This window comes from Aethalodelphis obliquidens, unplaced genomic scaffold (assembly GCF_003676395.1).
Source record: "Aethalodelphis obliquidens isolate GAN/ISIS:26980383/991018 unplaced genomic scaffold, ASM367639v1 scaffold45, whole genome shotgun sequence".
NCBI lineage: Eukaryota > Metazoa > Chordata > Mammalia > Artiodactyla > Delphinidae > Aethalodelphis > Aethalodelphis obliquidens.
The window spans coordinates 7,507,814-7,525,872 of NW_020837989.1; the positions used below are offsets into that span (position 1 = coordinate 7,507,814).

The window sequence follows — 18,059 nt, forward strand, 5'->3', positions numbered from 1 at the left end:
CTGATCAGGCAGATTAAGTGCTTGGCTTTAATTTTATCAAGCCTCAAGGTTCTGTTTCTCAACAAATCTTTGGTGAGCAGTAGGAATTTGGGGACAGTGTCCAGAACTGGAGTCGGGACCTTTGACTTCCAGCCCTGAACGGCCGAGTGACCTTGGCCAAATCCTCCTCCCTTCTTCAGGTCGCAGGTCTGGGGTCTGAGCAGAGACGGAGTTTTTCCCGGCGAGGCCCCTCCCGGCTGGTGACATTCTAAGATTCCAGGAGCGAATGAACTTGGCGAGGGCTGGGGGGGTGGGGGGGTGGGGTCGGCGGGGAGGGGGGGAGGCGGGACGAGCCCGATTGGGCCCCGCGCGCCACGTGTCCGGCCCGGGAGCCGAGGACTGTTCTCCCGGCCCGCCCCTGCGCTGCGGCTGCTGCTGCTAACGGGCTCTGACCCAGCGAGCTCCGCGTCCGCCTGCTCGTCTGTCCGTCCGCTACAGGAGGCTTCCGCCGCGCGGTGAGTAGGTTGAGGTAGGAGACGGGATCGCTCCAGTGGACCCCCACCCCTTCCGGCGGGCTTCAGGGATGCGGGGGGCGAGCCATAAATGCCCAGTCATCGCTGACCCACGCCTGCCGCCGGCTCCGGGGAGGGGCGCGGGAGGTGGGGGCCGCGGGGACCGGGAACCCGAGGGCGCGGGAACCCGAGTGGGTCGCGGGCAGGGCGCGTCTGCGCAGCATAGTGGAGCAAATCCACTGCCGCAGGCGGGGAAGCGGAGGCGGACGGCGGGCGGGAGGGAAGGGAAGAGAAAGGAGGGGAAGGGAAGGGAGGCGAGGGGAGGCGAGGCGAGGGGAGGGCCGGCTCGGCAGGGGGTGGGGGGGGGGGGGGGGGGGGCACCTGGGCCGGGGCCACGCAAGCTGCTGGCCGTGCTTTGCGGGACTAAAGCGACTCTGAAGGCCCGGGGTTGGAGACAGCTGGACAGGGGACGGACCCGCAGGGAAGGGTGTAGCTGAAGCCGAAGACTGAGGGCAAGAAGAGTCGGACCCTGCGCTGCACCTGAAATGGTGGTCGTTGGGGCAGGGCTCTTTGTGTGCAGGCTGATGGGGGACCGGCTGTCCACACCTCAGGGCCCCAGTGGACCCTCCCGCCCTCTTGGGGCCACTCCTCGCCTCTAAAGGAGACTCCAACTGGGCTCCAGGGGCCTTGTGATGGGCCAGAGGCCCCACCCTTCTTCCTGCGCCCCCTCAGCCCAGTTTCGGCCTTTCCAAAGCTTGGGGGCTTCAGATGACTCCGCAGATGCGAGCGTGGGCGTGAAATACCTTGAGTCGGAATCCCAGCTCCACCAACAACGTGCAGTGTGACCTTGAATCCGTAGCTTTCCCTGTCTGAGCCTCAGTTTCCTTCCCCAAGTCCAGAGCTGATAAACCCAGCCTCTCAGAGGAAACAATGGCTGTGAAAATTGATTTATCTGTCAGCTGCAAGGAATGATTACAGGTTTGGAAGTCTTGACTACAGGCCTGGGAAGCCTGGCCTACCCAGCCAGCTAGGCCGTGCAAGGGGATGGGGTGGGGGTGGGGGTCCTTTGGGAGGATCCACCCTTTGCTTCCTCCCTCCCCCTCCTTTTCTCTAAACTCTGATGGGTCTTCCCCGACAATTCCAAATTTGGACATACGGCTTCTGGGTTTGTAAAAGAACTCTGGTTTCCCTGGTCTGCCCTTTTCTCTCACTTCCCCTTCTCCCCTCTACCCAAAGCACACCTTAAATTGCCCGCCCCACTGACCCAAATGGGATATCGTGCCCTGCTTAGCCCTCCCTTTGGAGGTGAATGACTGCCCAGCTTCAGCTGCCATGGACCCTGCCCCTCTGGCTGGCAGGCCCTGTGCCATGGCAGAGGGCACTGGCCTAGGGGCCAGTGGAAAGCTGGGTCACAGTTCCAGGTGCCAGGGGTCCTTGGGCAAGCCCCTTCCTTCCCTGTGCTTTAGTTACCATTCTGTGGTGAAGTCTGCTGAACTGGCTGCCCCTTGCAGCGCTGGTGTTCTAGAATTCAACTGTTCTAAGATTTAGGATGGTGGGAGTAGGGTGGGGCAGAGGCCTCTATCCCCCTATGCAGCTGTGACATTCACTCAGACATCTTTCTTTGCCTTCCACTCCTTGTTCCCGAGGCGCGGGCTGCTGGGATACAGAAAATATTTGTGGTTTCTGGGTAAGGGTCACAGCTGTTGCTGGGGCAGACTGTGGATGTGAATGTGCAGAGGAGGGGGCTGTGCCTGGGAAGTCGGGGACCTGCCCTCTTGGGGCTTGTTCCTGGGACAGGGTCGGGGAGCTCTGCAGTGTTGGGTAGCCGCCAGTGTCTGGACCATCTGCACTGCAGCACCCAGAGGGAGCCCTGGGCCACCAGGCTCCAGCCACACCCAGTCCCAGCCTCTGCCCTGCCACTAGCCACCTGGAGCCCCGGGGACACGCCTACCCTCTGAGCCTTAGTGCCTGCCTCTCTAGAGGGACAAGAGCTGTGCTCAGGGCACCCAGCTGGTAAAATGGGTTGGAGTTGCCTGGCTTTTCTTCATGGCCATTCTAGAATTATCCAGGGAGTTCCAGTAGTGTCACCAGCCTCACCCCACCCAGCCCCTCTGAGATGCTTCCTGGGTGGGGACAAAGCGCAGGATGTGGTCTCTACCCTGATTTTCGAGCAAGCATGTCTGTCTACCTCCCTCTCAAAAGAGGAGAGGAAGTCTTGGGTGAGGGTGCCTTTATTCATCCTTTTAAACTTCTTGGTTTGGAATCCAGCCATACTCCCTTTCCTCCTGGGCTTGAGAACCCTCCCCACTCACCCCACCCCCAGACGGGCTAAGGAGGAGTGCCTGTCCTTGGGTTCTCGGAGCCTCAGATCCCCCGCCTGTAAAATGAGGATGAGGTTGATAGCCCCCTCGTGAGATTATAAGATGGGAGATGTGAAAAAGTGCCTTGTGAACTGTAGAGTGCCCTGCCCAGAGAATCGAGTGCTCTGTGGTGTGGTGCCACAGAAGGGTGTAGTGCTTGAGAAAGCAGGTGATCCGAGCCTCAGGTTCCTCATCTGCAAAAATAGTAAAACAGTCATTTTTATTATTTATTGAGCGCTTCTAACTCACCAGGCCTTGGCTGAACCCTGTGTTAGATGCTGTTACCATGCCCGTTTTGCAGATGTGGAAACTCAGCCCTCAAAAGTTTAGGGTGGAAAGAATATTAACACTTACCTAGGGTGTCCTGTGTGCCAGGGCGTCTTCTGAGCACTAGATATGTCTTAATTCTTTTCACGCTCACCACAACTCTTCTGAGGTGAGCATAATTTTTATCCCCCATTTTACATTTGAGGTTAAGTATGTGCCCAAGGCCACACAGCTCCTAAATAACAGGTCAGGCTCTGATCTCAGGCAGTCTGGCTCCTGCCTCCGTACTGGGAGACACTATGCTTTGCTATCTCTCACAAAAGTGACCTGAGCATTCCAACCCAGGCCAGTCCAGCTCCAAACCCGGGGCCCCTGGACCATATCCTGGGGCCTTATCCTGCCTGAGGATCAATGATTCTGGGTCAGGAGAGGGAAAGACTCTGCTCTCTAAGAAACCCTAGTGCTGTGAGCTGGGGGGTGTGCCCGGGCACAGGGCCAGGAATGGCATTTACTCTGGCTTCATTAAAGGCAGGTCCTGGAGGGCGGAGGGGCTGGTCTTTGGTGTCTCCCTGCAGACTGGGGGAGGAGCCATCAGGAAAGGGGAAAGGGAAGGATCTAGATTTTGTAGGCCAGGGGCCTCTAAAGGGGGGTACATACAACCTGGGAGGCACTAAGATGATTTTCTGGGATGCCGGAAGAAACTTAGACTTCTTATTATATATGCTTTTAATCTCATGCTTAAAAATGTATATGTTTGTTTATCATGATCATTTTTTTTCCTTAGTTACTGGCGGTGTATAGGATCAAAAAAATTGGCAGATCACTGCACAAAAATTTGTCAGCTTCGTGGGGTGGGAGATTCGTCTGTCTCATTGTCTGTTCTACCCCCACCTCCTGCCAATGGGCATGCAGGAGGCGCTCAATAAATAGGTTTTGAAAAGTGAGCCTCTGCTTAATCACTAGCTTTCTTTATGAGCTGGGCAAGTTACTTAACCCCTCAAGTTATTTCCTCTCCTGGCTGTTTAACGAGTCTGAAAACCAGTAGGCAAGGTGATTCCTTTTTATTCTATGATTTTTCAAGGGAGTCACTAAAGAAAGCCTGAAAACCACTCAGTACCTTTCACTCAACAATCCTTATGAACCACACTTAGTAGTAAGGGTACATTAAGGAAGCATATACAGTAATTTTAAAGAAAAGGTAAAATCATTCCTCAGATATAAAAATGATCATGTGCGAAAGATTTTATTCTACTCAATAATCAGTGACTGGACCAGGCAGATGTTAGAACCAGCTCAGAAGAGAATCAGCAGATGCCTTTATATTGAAAGGAATGTACAAATGGAGGCAAACTTGTTTTTCCACCAGAGGTGGGGGAAGGGAAGGGAAGTCCACTGAACCTTTATCAGATGGGACAGAATGAGCATGTCTCTAAGAATTATCGTGCATTTTTACAGATTTTTTTTTTTTTCTCACAATACCTTGGAGACAAGCAGCCTCTATCTAATTGAGGAATGATAAATCCACAACGGTTGACCCAAGCCACTCACGAGTAGATGGTTTTAGAGTCACACTGTGGTTCAGAGGTGGGAGAAATCCCTCCTGGCTTCCTAGAAAAGTTAGCAGAATCACCTAGGAAAGTTTTCAAAAATTACCAAAGCCCAGGCTTCATCCCTGGCCTGTTGAATCTCTGGGGGTGGCCTTATGTGTTGGTAAGTTCGAAAAACTCCCCAGGTGGTATTAATAAAGCCAGAATTGAAAAGGCACTGGTTTTGTTGCCAGAAGGCTGGTTAGAAAATGCCAGTGGAAGAGATTCCTGGTTTGGGGGGAGAGGGTGTGGTAGTGGGTGAAGAGGTGGAAGGCGAAGGCAGGCAGATCAGGACGGGTGTCAGCGGCCATGAGTGCGGAGCTCAGAGGGCCTGCATCGAAGGGGGGCCGTTGGAGATGAGTGGGCAGAGTCCCTCCGGCACTCCTGGGGCGCAGGGGTCTGGGTGATTGTTTTTTGCATGATCTTCCAGGTTATAAAATTTTTCTCAATTTGCCCTTACCCTCCACACCTGATCTCACCCCCTAATACTCAACATCTCCTCTCTCCTCTCAGAAGTACGCTCTGTTCCACCAAAGCCCACAGGCTACGTCTTGAGAACAGAAATGCTTTCTCTTATGCCGGTGTTTCTTCTCCCCTCTTTCTTCTCCTTCCTCTGCTTCATTCCATCGAGTCCAAACTTTTTTTTTTTTTTTTGGTTGCGGCAGGCGGGCTCCTTAGTTGCATCATGTGAACTCTTAGTTGCGGCGTGCATGTGGGATCTAGTTCCCTGACCAGGGATCAAACCCGGGCCCCCTGCATTGGGAGTGCAGAGTCTTAACCCCTGTACCACCAGGGAAGTCCCAAGTCCAAACTCTTGATTGTGTACTTGTATCAGCCCTAATACGCATCTTTAACTTTATATATGTATAGCGAACATCAACAATGGAACATGAAAGGGCAAGATCAATTTAGAAAGTTGTAATATTCTCATTCTGCACCCCAATGGATCACTGTGCCCAGTACCCCACTTTGGAGACCACTGCTCTAATAACGGTGATTGTGATAACAGAAGCTACCACTTATTAAACATCTACTCTGAACCTGACCATGCTAAGTATTTTACCTGCCTTACTTCATTGAATTTTCACAAAAACCTTATGAGATTATCATTTCTGAGATGAAGAAACCGAGTCAGAGAGAAATGATGTAACTCCCCCAAGGTCATGAGCAGTCAGGATTTGAACTCAGGCCATGACTACAAAGCCCACATTCTTTATTACAATGCCACCCTGCCTCCTTTGTAAATGTTTGGGACTTCATATGCATCTTGTAGATGTGGAAATTGAGATTCATATTTAGGTAACTTACAAAATTACTAATTGGTGGGGAGCAGAGCTGTGACTCAGTCCTTCTGCAGGACTTGGACAAGACCTTCTGTCTGGCTCTCGGTTTCCCCAGTGCTATAGTTAGGCAGTGGTGGTTGAGCCAGCCCTGGTACTCTCTACCCCAGAGTGTTCCTTCTGGAGCGAGTCCTGATTGCTTGCAGCCTAAAGGACTGAGGCAGGAGGTGGGCATAGCAGCACAAGGCCACCATCAGCTCTATCGTTGAATGGGTTTCTGGAAAATGGGTTTCTGGAATGATCTTCCATGATGAGCCTTCATGGAAATCCAGGTCCAAAGAGATTCAGGGTTCCTGAGAGGAGAGAGGCACTGGTGTATAGCGGCCATACCTGCCAGTCTTGAGAAGCTATTTCAACCAAAATGGTGAAACTTGCCTATTGGGGGTGGGGTGGGGATAGAGAGGAGTCCTGTGGCCTTGGGGGAGAACTCTCCTAGGACTGTTATTCTGAGATTTTGTTGTGAAAATCCCTGGTTGATACCCACAAAAGCCTCTCACATCCACTCTGGGTTTTCCCAAGGAGGGAGTGATATTATCCACATTGTGCAGATGAAGAAACTGAGGTCTAGAGAGACAACCTGGCTTGTCTGAGGTTACAGAGGGGCAGGCTGGGAACCAGAACCTGGGTCTTTTCCTTCGGCCTCTTCCTAATGTCCCAGCGTGTTATTACCCGGGGGTGGAATGCAGGGATGTCAGCCATTGTCTGGGCCTGGCAAGTCACTTATCCTCCCTGAGATGCCTTTACTTCATCTAGAAAGTGAGGGGCTTGGAAGTAATTGTTAAGGGCCCTCTGGGGTTCTGAAACATTGGATATAAAACATTTATTCAGGCAACCTGAGAAGTGTGGTCTGGGTCGCCCTGGGAGGGATCAGAGCCCCTCGTAAAGCCAGGGTAGATGGCGCCTCTGTGATTAGCTCCAGAGCTTCCCTGAAACCTCAGAGGAGGGGCTGTGGGAGCCCGGCCCCCCTGAACTGCAATCAGAACATCTAGTTCTGGAAGTTTGCTTTCCATGTATACACAAGACGTGCACTCACAAGAGGCACATATAAACTGCTCTCAGAGCTGAGAGTATTTTCCCAAAGACTTGGAGGCTCCTCCTCTGAGCCGTCCAGATGGGCCTGGGCTGCCGCCAGCAGCTGAAGTTTCCAGCAACAAGGCCAAAGGAAAATGCTTCGAGGCTGGAGGTGCAGGTGACGGGCCTCAGCTGACTTCCTGGGCCTCATGCAGTCCCTTTTTCTCTGCCGGCCCTGGAGCTCCCTCCAAACCTATGTTCTCCCTGCTGTGTCACATGTATTTTGCCCATACCATCCCCCAGACCTGGGGAAACCCAGAGCTGGCTCCTGGCCAGACCCTAGGGTAGATGTGGGTTCCTGCTCCCCCTCGCGGGAGTTTCTATTTCCTGAGGAGAGCTCAAGTTTGTACCAAAGGGCCCCTGGTTGTCAGGGAAACAGCAGGGTTTCCTCAAGCTCTGCTGTCAGCTCGCTGTGGTTACAGGCAGATCACTGCCCTCTGCTCTTCACTCCCAAGCCCATCATCTCACATCTGTCTGCTGACTGTAGTTTGGGGGACTTGTATTCAGGCAGTGGGGACACATGGGTAAACATGACAAAGCCCTGTCCTCAGAATGTCCCCCTAGCACACTGAATGACACCATTTACATCTCTGGCCTGGCCTTGACATAAGTTGGGTCTCATCCTCCAACTCTCCAAGGCAGAAAGGGGAAAGCCCCAGTTCTGTACTTAAGATAAGCTTGAATTCAGAGATGAGCAACGTGCCCAAGGTCACATAGCTGGTAAGTGACAAAACAGACTTGAATCCAGGTCTGTCTGTCTGACTCCAAACCTATGTTCTCCCTGCTGTGTCACATGTCTCCTGTGGCCCCAGAGTGAGAGAGCAGGATTATGGGCTGAGATCAGGGGCTGATTTCCCCTCAGTGTTTTTTTTTTTTTTTTTTTTTTTTTTTGGCGGGGTGGGGTGGTGTAGTGGTGATGGTATGTGAAGAACTGGAAAACACTGAGGTTACGCATCTCCTTTGTTTCTACCCTCTGTTCTGGTTCAGTTCCTTGTAGCTCTTACTGGATATAAGTCTGATAGAGTTTGTTATTTTTACTTTAAAAAAGTAATACGTAGACATGGTTTAAAAAGATCAAACCGTGCAGTCCTGACTACAATGGACAGCACTGGTCCTTCTTTCTCCCCACATCCCAAGAAGATTGTGGCTTTTCCATCTCTGCCCTCCTGCAGAGAGTGCTCAGTAGCTCCCCCACTCCCCCTTCTCTAACCCCTTTCCAAAGCAGCAATGTCCCTTTTTACCTTTCTTTTTAGATAAGATATCTTTGTTTCTTATTCCTTCACTGCAGACCCTGTGTCCTGACACCCCTTTCAGGGAGGTCGTGTGTCCTGTTTGTTCAGTTGCCCACCCTCACCCATGATCTGTCCCATCAGAGAAAAACCCAAGTCTTTACAGTGGCCTTAGGCACTGGTCCCTTGACGCCACGTCTTACCAGTGTCCCCACTCCACTCCCTGCCTCTGTATCAGCCACACTGACCTCACTGCCTTCAGGTAGCCATGTGGTTCATGAGGCCTCTGGCCACTCCACTTGAGATCACACCCCTTGTCACTCTCTCCCAACCAAGCTTCATCTTTTCTCCTTAGTTTTTATCATATGTTGGTTATCCTTCCCCATTACAGAGGAAGCTCCAGCAAAGCACATGTTTTAGAAAGTCTCTTTTATTTACTGGTATATCCTCAGTGCCCAGAGCAGTGCCTTATAGGAGTAGATGCTAAAGAAACCATAGCCCGTCAGATATTTGCAACAGGTGACCCAGAGCCCCTTGAGGGTGCCCATCTACAGACTGTTAAGCCCCGAATTCTGGAACTGTTCTTGGTGACTTGGAAAGAGAGCATGCATGGTGCAGATGGCATGGACCCTGGGATCTAGACTTTGTTGAATTCAGGGTCTTTTTTTTTTTTTTTTTTTGCGGTACGCGGGCCTCTCACTGGCGTGGCCTCTCCCGTTGCGGAGCACAGGCTCCGGACGCGCAGGCTCAGCGGCCATGGCTTACGGGCCCAGCCGCTCCGCGACATGTGGGATCTTCCCGGACCGGGGCACGAACCCGTGTCCCCTGCATCGGCAGGCAGACTCTCAACCACTGCGCCACCAGGGAAGCCCCAGGGTCTTTTTTTAATTGAAGTATAGTTGATTTACAATGTTGTGTTAGTTTCAGGTGTACAGCAGAGTGATTCAGCTTTTTCAGGTTCTTTTCCATTTTATGTTATCACAAGATATTGAATATAATTCCCTGTGCTATGCAGTAGGTCCTTGTTTATTTCATATATAGTGAATTCAGTTTTAAGATGTATGATCTTGGGCAAATTATTTAACCTCCCTGAACCCCCATCCTCAGTTTCCTCCTCTATAAAAAAGGGGAATTTGACTCCAGGAAGGATTGCTGTGAGGATTAAGTGAGACAGCATCTGGGAAAGTGCCCTGCGTGGCCTGGAGGCGTCGTGCTGGTTAGTGGTCGTGCCCTTTCCCTCTTTCAAGTTCTCCTGGTTCCAAGAGTCTTTCCCATCCTGCTGTGAGCATCTGGACACTGGCTAGTCCATCCATTATCCTCCAAAAACTGCGCCTGGCCCTGAGCTGGGTCTTTGGGTGTGATTTAACCTGAAGGGCTGGAGGCAGCTGGAAAACAGCTGCGGGAGCACACTCTCCCTTGAAAGGAATGAGGCTGAGGAAATTTAGGGGAAAGAATGGAGGGAATCAGAGTGCAGAGGAATCTCATGGCATTTCTTTTTTCTCCACAGTGTTGTCGGCTGCAGAACTCGAGACCATGGCCAAGCTAGCACAGGTAAGGAGGCTTTCCCCTCCTATAGTCCTTCCCCTGGGCCTGGGCTTCTCACTGTGCCTGCAGCACAGATCCCTGGTACCTTCAGTTACAAAAGAGCTGGAGAGGTTCTCAGGCTTTGCTTGCTCCTATTATATAAGTCACAGCTCTTTCAGATGCAAGTGACCGATGACAACACACAACATCCTAAGCAGAAAGGAGGTGTATTGGCTCACATGACTGAGAAGCCCAGGGCTTCAGGTCTGGCTGGATCCAGGGGCCCATGTGATATTGTCAGGATTCTGCCTCCGTGAACTGGACCTCCTCTGGGTGGCTTCATTCTTGGACACATTCTTCCTTAATTATTCATACTAGCCATCAGCAGCAGCTCTAGGCTTCCATTCTGCTTCCTGGGCAGCGTGCAGGATACAACATAATTTATACCAAACGATTCCAGGGAAAGTCTTGGGTTTGGTTTTCATTGGCTGGGCCTGGGTAACTTGGATCCAGGTGGTAGAGCTGGTCCCACCTGAACTGCCTGGCCCAAGAGTGGTTCCCCCAGGAAGGGAGATGGATACTGGATAGGCAAAAGCATTAGAGAGGGTCCTCTCTGCTCTGGAGGTGGATTTGGGTCCTCTCTGTCACATGCATTTGGGATTAAGTTTCCCTGGCTTGGGAGACACCAGTCTTTCACGCTGTCTGAGCGCTTTGCTGGGCTGTGGAATTTGAGGTGTATCAGAGCTTGTACTCCTGTGTGTGGCCAGGATTAGGTTCCGTCCTTGGTCAGAGCTAGGTGTTGCTCTGGGCCAGGGTTTGCCCTGTTGGCTGACGTTAGAGAAAAAGACTTGGTCACTGCAACAGTGGGGTTGAAAAGGGAGAATAAAACTAAGGGACCCCTGACTTGGCCCCTTTGGTCCCTCATGTCAATCGTAGAGCTATTGGCCACAGACATAATACAGGAGCTGTGTGATCTTGGGTGAGTTCTTTACCTTCTCTGTGCCCCAGTTTCCATTAGGAGGTGATTGAGCTCAGTGATAGCTAAACTTTGTCCCCATCTTCAGGACTTGCCACCCAATGAACAAGGGCCTTAAGGATGTCTATTCACAATGTTTGAAGAGCACAGTGTGTTATATGATGTAGGATCAGTACTCAAAAAAGTCTTAGCCGTGGCCTCCCTGTCGGCCTCTGAGGAGCACACTTTGCACAGGTGGCCTCTCTGACCAGGAGAGAGTGCTAGTGGTTATAGACAAAGATCCAAAGCGTGGCTGTTGTTGCTACCCGTTTCCCATGAGTAATCATCCCAGAGTTACTTCCTGAGAGGCGTTCGAATTGCAGGGTTCTGGATGACCCAAGTGGACAGATCAGGTCCTAGGAGACCAGGGTGGCCAGGACCTAGGGCACACATCTTTGGACTCCTGCACCAGTGCTCCCAGACCCTGCTGTCTGCCTAGCTGACCTGTGCTTTCTTGTCGCCACGGACCAGCAGCCATAGACACCCTACAAGCAAAAGTCCTAGGATGGCAGAGCCTTAGGGCGTCCCTTATCCTATGGGATGCATTGGAGCCCCCATGCACAGAGCTAATGCTCTAGTGGGAGCAGTAAAGGAGCTCTGGGGGCACGCAGGTTGAGGAAATAGGAAAAGTTGCCTGGAGAGAGGTACTTGAGGAAGAGCAAGGGAGCTGAGAGTGCTTTAGGTAGAGGGGATGCTGGAACAGAGGGGCAGAGGGGAGAGAACGTAGTGTGTGCAGGGCAGTAAAAGCAAGTTGGATGTTTGGAGTGCAAGGGTCGGGGGAAAGAAGAAGGTGGCTGAAGACAATACAGGTCTTCCTTGACCTGCAGTGGGGTTACCTCCCAGTAAACCCATGGTTAGTTGAAAACATCATGCGTTGAAAATGCATTTAATCCACCGACCCCACTGACCGTCAGAGCTTAGCCTCACCTACCTTAACTGTGCTCAGAACTCTTATAGGAGCCTACTGTTGGGCTAAATCATCTAACACAGCCTATTTCATACTAAAGTGTTGAGTATCTCATGTAATGTATTGAATACGGTACTTAACGTGAAAGCCAGAATGGTTGGGTATAGAATCGCCGTCAGTGTATTCGATGACCACCCTCGTGGTCGCGTGGCTGCCTGGGAGCTGCGGCTTGCCCCTGCTGCCCAGCATCACGAGAGAGGACCCTACAGCATATCGCAAGCCCAGGAGAAGATCAAAATGTACAATTCGAAGTACAGTTTCTACTGGAAGTGTATCACTTTTCGAATAATCGAAGTTGGATCAGTCGGGTACTGCCTGTGCTAGGGAAGAGTGAGAAAGGTCTTCCTTCCACTGAGCTGAAGTTTGTGTCTAATGCTCCCAATTATTAGCACCCCAACTCTGCTGTGCACCCCTTCCCAACACACACATGCGTGCACACACGTGTACACACACACACACACACACACACACACAGAGGCACAGAACAAGCCACTCCCTCTTTTCTCTGGTCCAGGCCGCCCCCAGTTACTTCTACTGTGATCTCTGTGTCAGTTCTCCCTCTCTCCTTCCAGAAGGGGGGACCCTGAGGCCCAAAGTCATAAAGAAATAGTGTGGTGTCATAGAAAGGCCCAGAGGCATGGCTCTGTGGCCTTCATTTCACAGGGATGTTCTGGGTTTGACGTGAAGGTGAGGGGACAGGGCGAGAGTGGCAGGTGTTGGTGGGGAGGCCTGGGTCAGGCCTGCTCCAGGTGGAGTCCTGGTTGGGCAGCCACCTCTCTGACTCATGTGGCTTAGGTTCCCGAGCGGCCTCGGGACTCCTGCTCTAGCAGCAGCCTGGGTGGAGCCTGGGGTCCAGGCTGCTCACCAGCTGGCACTGGGGCCTGCTGAATATTTCAGGGTAGAAAGTCCTTTCTCCTCTTCTCTCCCCTCCCCTCGCCGGTACTTGAGGCCAGGAACCTGTGTGCCAGAGGAGTGGCAGGCGGTCAGGGTGAGGTGGAGAAGTGGGGACGGCTGTGCAGGTGGCCCTTGGAGATGTAAATTCACCAGGTTGGTGTGAGAATGACCAATGATGGGAAACCTGGGTGATTTGAAGGACTGTCCCTGCGTCTCTAAATGTGACCAGTGCTGGGGCCCCCCTGCGCCGCCCTCTCCCCGTGGCTGTGATCCTGCAGGGTGCTGGGATAACTAGTCTGATGGGCTACTTACTATTGTTGTGCAAAGAGCCACATGGGAGAGAGACCGACTTGCAGCTGGCCAAGCCCGCCTCTAAGGGAGCGTTTTCTCCCGTTGCGGACGCGCGGGCTCAGCGGCCATGGCTCACGGGCCCAGCTGCTTTGCGGCATGTGGGATCTTCCCGGACCGGGGCACGAACCCGTGTCCCCTGCATCGGCAGGCGGACTCTCAACCACTGCGCCACCAGGGAAGCCCTAAGGGAGCGTTTTGATCGGGACTTGTGTCAGCAGTTGGACTTCCTGTCCTCCAGCATGGCATGGCCCCATCTTTCAGCTGCAGCCTCTGCCCCAAATGCTGCCTCAACCACTGCACTGGGTGAGGAGGGAAGAGGGGGGAGCAGAAGCAGGAGAGAAGGTGTCAGCTTACTGCTGGGACCTCTTCCCTTCTTCCTGGGGGCTCCGCTTCCATCCTTCCCCTCTCCTCCTCCCTCCCTCCTGCCCACTTACAATCCCACGATCTTGGCAACTTTGGGCATCCGCAACAGCCCTGAAGAATCTGGGCTTGCTTTCCTGACTGTTCTTGTATGCTCTTGGCTCCAGGCCTTTGCCATGCTGTTTCTCTGTATGAAGCCTTTTCCTTCCCTCCCCCACCCCTTGGGCCAGCTGTTGCTCATCCTTTAGGGCTCAGCTTAGCCTTCTCCTCCAGGAAGTCTTCTTTGATTGCTCAGGGTATGTTCACAGTCCTGTGTCTGCCCATACACCTATCCACCTAGGAAACAAATGGTGCCTAGTTGTGGCAAGCCTTGAGCTAGCTGCTGGGAATACATCAAGACAGGTACGCGTGGAGCTTTCTAAAGGGAGTATCTCTTTTCTGGTCTGGGTATCTGGCGTGTGTCACTCTTTCTTTCTCTGCCCAGCGGTGTGATCAGGTTGCAGGGGATTCACGGGTGGCGGGAAGAGGGCCGTTTCCCTTTCTGGTCATCCTCCCTGCCAGAACTTTAAATAGCAACCCTGCACCCACGCATGCATACCTTGGAGGAGCCAGCAACGGCTGACAGAAACCAACAGAGCGTTCAAATGCCAGGCCGGGTCCTGCAGTGCAGGTGCCGGGAGACACAGGAGGTGGTCGGAGGCTCATTTGCTGCCGTGCACTTCTTACTGCTCTAGGCACAGTTATGCGAGCCACCCTGCCCCTCCCATGAAGCCTGTCCTGGTTCCCTCATGCACCTGGAATTGCCCTCCACTGTTTTCCCAAGTCGCTTTGCCTCTGTCGTGGGGTATTTATTACGAGCTCTATGCTAATTTGTGTTCTGGTCTCTCTCCTCCACTGGGTCAGAAGCTCATGAAAGTCAGGCTCGGGTCTTCTTTCTCCCTGAATCTTCGGCCCCTCACATCGGACCTGGCACAGGCTAAGTGCCCTGTCACTGCACTGTGTGCTTAGTGCCCTGGGCTCTGGTATCCACGGCTATCCCAGCTCTCGCTGCTCTCCGGGGCCCCATGGCTGACCCACATCTGACTTCTCTGTGAACCAGCCCATTGTGCATTCAGCTTCGATGTCTAAGATTCTCTGGCTCTGCCTCTCCCCGCCTTTGTCCCAAGGACCCAGCCAGCTTGTCCTCAGATGCCAGTTCATGGCTCAGTTTACTGGGCCCAGAAGAGCAGCACCTCATCTGGGTGTTGATTCTGAGGGTGGCTCTGGGCCCCCCACCCTGGGCCAGGGCCCCACCCTCAGAAGCTGGCAGCTGCAAGGTTTCTGGAGCTAGAGAGCAAAGAGGAACTGGAGAGAGATGTGGGTTCTGTGTGACCCCAGCAAGTGGCTTCCCTTTGTGGGCTTGGTTTCTTTGTTTCCATGATAGAGATCATCTGAAGCACTTCTACAAGACACTAAAAAAATCACACTCGTGGAGGTGAAAGGGCTTTGTACATAGACATATGTGGAGCTCTGGTTACTTTTGCAGGAATCATTCCCACCCCCTGCACTCAGTCTGGGTTTTATCTCTCCCGGCTCCTGGGAAAGTGGTGCAGAGCCGGGGGCTTGGCCGAGCGCTCCTCCCGTGGGGAAATGGTACCACCCTTGGGGCAGGCGGTGGCAGGAGGTACAGGGGGAGTCCTCCGTACCCTTGCCCGGGCTTTCTGTAGCCAGCGCTCCATTTTAGGGGCAGGGAGCTCAGCCACGCTCCAGGTGAGCGACGACGGTGTCTGGGGTAGGACAGTGCAGGTGGGGATAGAGAGAAGTGGGCAGATTCCATCTCACCACGTCCCGCGTCTCTTCAGAGAACTGTGAAAATACACCCCTGGGTCTTGCCGTGGCCATTATGGAGGCTGAGTTTTGGGATTTGTAGCAAATATCTGATCATTTTAGGGACAGCGGGGACCTGTATCCTGTGGCCAGGGCTGGGAACCCCGTTCAGGGCCAGCACCTCACCCTCTGCTCTTCTCTCCACAGGGCGCCAGGTACCGCGGCTCCATTCACGACTTCCCCAACTTTGACCCCAGCCAGGATGCCGAGACTCTGTACAACGCCATGAAGGGCTTCGGTGGGTGCTCGGCCCCCAGGAGTGGGGCCCTCAGGAAGAGAAGCGGGATTCAGCTGGGCTTGAGGGTGTCCCCATACCAAAAGGATAGCCCTCTTGGTGGGCGGTGGGGTGGGATGGTGAGATGTACTCGGTCATTCTTTGGTCTCCTCTCTTTATTATTATAATTTTATAATGAACTATTCGAATAAAAAGATCTAAAGAGTAGGAGAAACTTTACCCATAGACCTGCCACCCAACTGGAGAAATAGCACTTACTTCCTCCTATAGTTGAAACCTCCATGGTGGGTCGCCCTCCTGATAGCATCACTCTGTCTTTTCTCTTGGGGGTAAGCACTACCCTGAATTTGCTGCTTATTCTCTTTTCTTTTCCCTATCACTGAAATAACCCTGTCCTGGGCGTTAGGACACCTGGGTTTCTCTAAGCCAGGCTCATTAGAAGACCTTGGGTGAGTTGTTGCTCCTTTCTGGGCCTCAGTTTCCTTATCTGTGTGATGAGCTAGATCACGGGCCCTCTGAGCTCGGATACTACATGTGCTAGGATCTCTCTCAGTGGTGGCTTGTCAGGTCCCCATAGATTCCCCCCTCCAATGTCACTGCCTCACGTGAGCAGAAGGCTGATGCTGAGGACTTGCAGGGAACAGCCCTGGTGGGCTTCCTGGAGGCAAGTTGGAGTAGGGTGACGGGTGCCTCCCCTCTTCTAGGCAGTGACAAGGAGGCCATACTGGAGCTGATTACTTCCCGGAGCAACAGGCAGAGGCAGGAGATCTGCCAGAACTACAAGTCCCTCTATGGCAAGGTAACCATGGCAACCAGAGGGCGGGTGGGATGGGGGGTGGTGGTGAATGATTTCATTCACCTGTGTGTTCAGGGCCTTTTTTGAGTATTTTACTCCAGGTCAGCCTCTGTGCTGGCACTTCCGCCCTCCTTTTTTCTTTTTCTTTTTTTTTGGCTGTGTTGGGTCTTTGTTGCTGTGCGCGGGCTACTCTTCATCGCGGTGCGTGGGCGTCTCATTGCAGTGGCTTCTCGTTGCGGAGCAAGGGCTTAGGTAGTTGCGGGCGCGTGGGCTCAGTAGTTGTGGCGCACGGGCTCTAGAGCGCAGGCTCAGTAGTTGTGGCGCTTAGTTGCTCCGTGGCAGGTGGGATCTTCCTGGACCAGGGATCAAACTTGTGTCCCCTGCATTGGCAGGCGGATTCTCAACCACTGCGCCACCAGGGAAGTCCCCTCCTTTTTTCTTCTCTCAGGCAGGGGCCATTCAGCCACGGGAACATCTAGAGCACCTGCTTCACGCTGGGCACTGCGTTAGGGGTTAGGGCTACACAGGTGAATAAGACCTGAGGGTGTTAACCCTATGGACTCACGGACCGTGGGAGAGACACACAGGGAACAAATAAACACAGACAACGGGGGGAAGAGGCACAGTGCTGTGGACTTGAATCCTGCCAGTTGCTAGCTGCGTGCCTCTGGGGAGGTTACCTGATGTCTCTAAACCCATTTCTGAAGGCTGATGATAGTACGTACCTCCACAAATGAGGATTAAGTGAGATTACTTAGTCCAGTGCCTGTACAGAGTAAGTGCTCATTAAATGTAATCCTTATCATTATAACTGCTCTTCTATCTCCTCCTCCCTCTGCCCCGCAACCAGGACCTCATTGCAGACTTGAAGTACGAGCTGACAGGGAAGTTTGAACGACTGATTGTGGGTCTCATGAGGCCACCTGCCTATAGTGATGCCAAAGAAATTAAAGACGCCATCTCGGTATGCAGCGTGGGTCTGCGCATGTGTGAGGGTTGGGGGCGTGGTTAATGGGAGATTCCAACCTCTCCAGCAAGTGTTCAGTGAGCCCTGCACCCACGCCGCGTGTGTGCGCTGCTTGGAGGCAGCTTGCCCAAATCCTATCCCAGAGGGGCGCCACGGTCTCTTCCAGGTGGACAGAGGTGGGACAGGTGTCGGTGTGAGGCCCACCCTGTGAAATGGGGCCCTTGGCCCACACGCCCACCCCAACAGCTTACAGTCCCGAGGAAGCAGGACACAGGGAAGTGGAGACAGATTGTGTCCAACACCCAAAGGGCAAGGGCATGTTAAAGGAGGTCATGAGGACAGGCCCTGGGCTCGGGGTGGCTGGAGAGGGCGTCACAGAAGGTGAGAGGATCGAGCTGGGCCCAGAGCCTGGAGAGGATTTGGTTTGATCAGAGTGGGCTGGAGAGGAAAGGGCAGGAGCGGCTGAGGAGGTGTGTTCAGGATCTGAGGGGCAGCCCAGGCTAGTGGAGGTAGAAAGTCGCTCCCCACCAAGCGGCGGGAGACCAAATGCCCTCGAGTGTACTTAGCACTTTACAGTTTATAAAGTGCTATGATCTTTGCCTCAGATGAGCTAGTAAACATGAATTTGTTTCTAACTAATAAACGTAACCATGTAAGAGGTTATCACCTTCTCATTCTTCCTGTGAGTTCAGTAGAGCAACTAGTATCATCTCCATTTTATAGATGAGAAAAGAGAGGTG

The 18,059-nt window shown here is 52.9% G+C and overlaps 1 protein-coding gene across 2 annotated transcripts in view; it reads left to right on the forward strand.

Annotated features, from left to right (window-relative positions):
- Positions 1-294: 294 nt before the first annotated feature.
- ANXA6 (annexin A6) overlaps positions 295-18,059 on the forward strand; it is a 52,064-nt gene continuing 34,299 nt past the window's right edge. For both annotated transcript variants that reach the window (XM_027081502.1, XM_027081505.1), the window contains exons 1-5: positions 295-494; positions 9,852-9,895; positions 15,469-15,559; positions 16,261-16,355; positions 17,203-17,316. In XM_027081502.1, the coding sequence (XP_026937303.1) occupies positions 9,878-9,895; positions 15,469-15,559; positions 16,261-16,355; positions 17,203-17,316 (318 nt within the window). In that variant the 5' untranslated portion in view covers positions 295-494; positions 9,852-9,877. The remainder of the gene's footprint in view (positions 495-9,851; positions 9,896-15,468; positions 15,560-16,260; positions 16,356-17,202; positions 17,317-18,059) is intronic.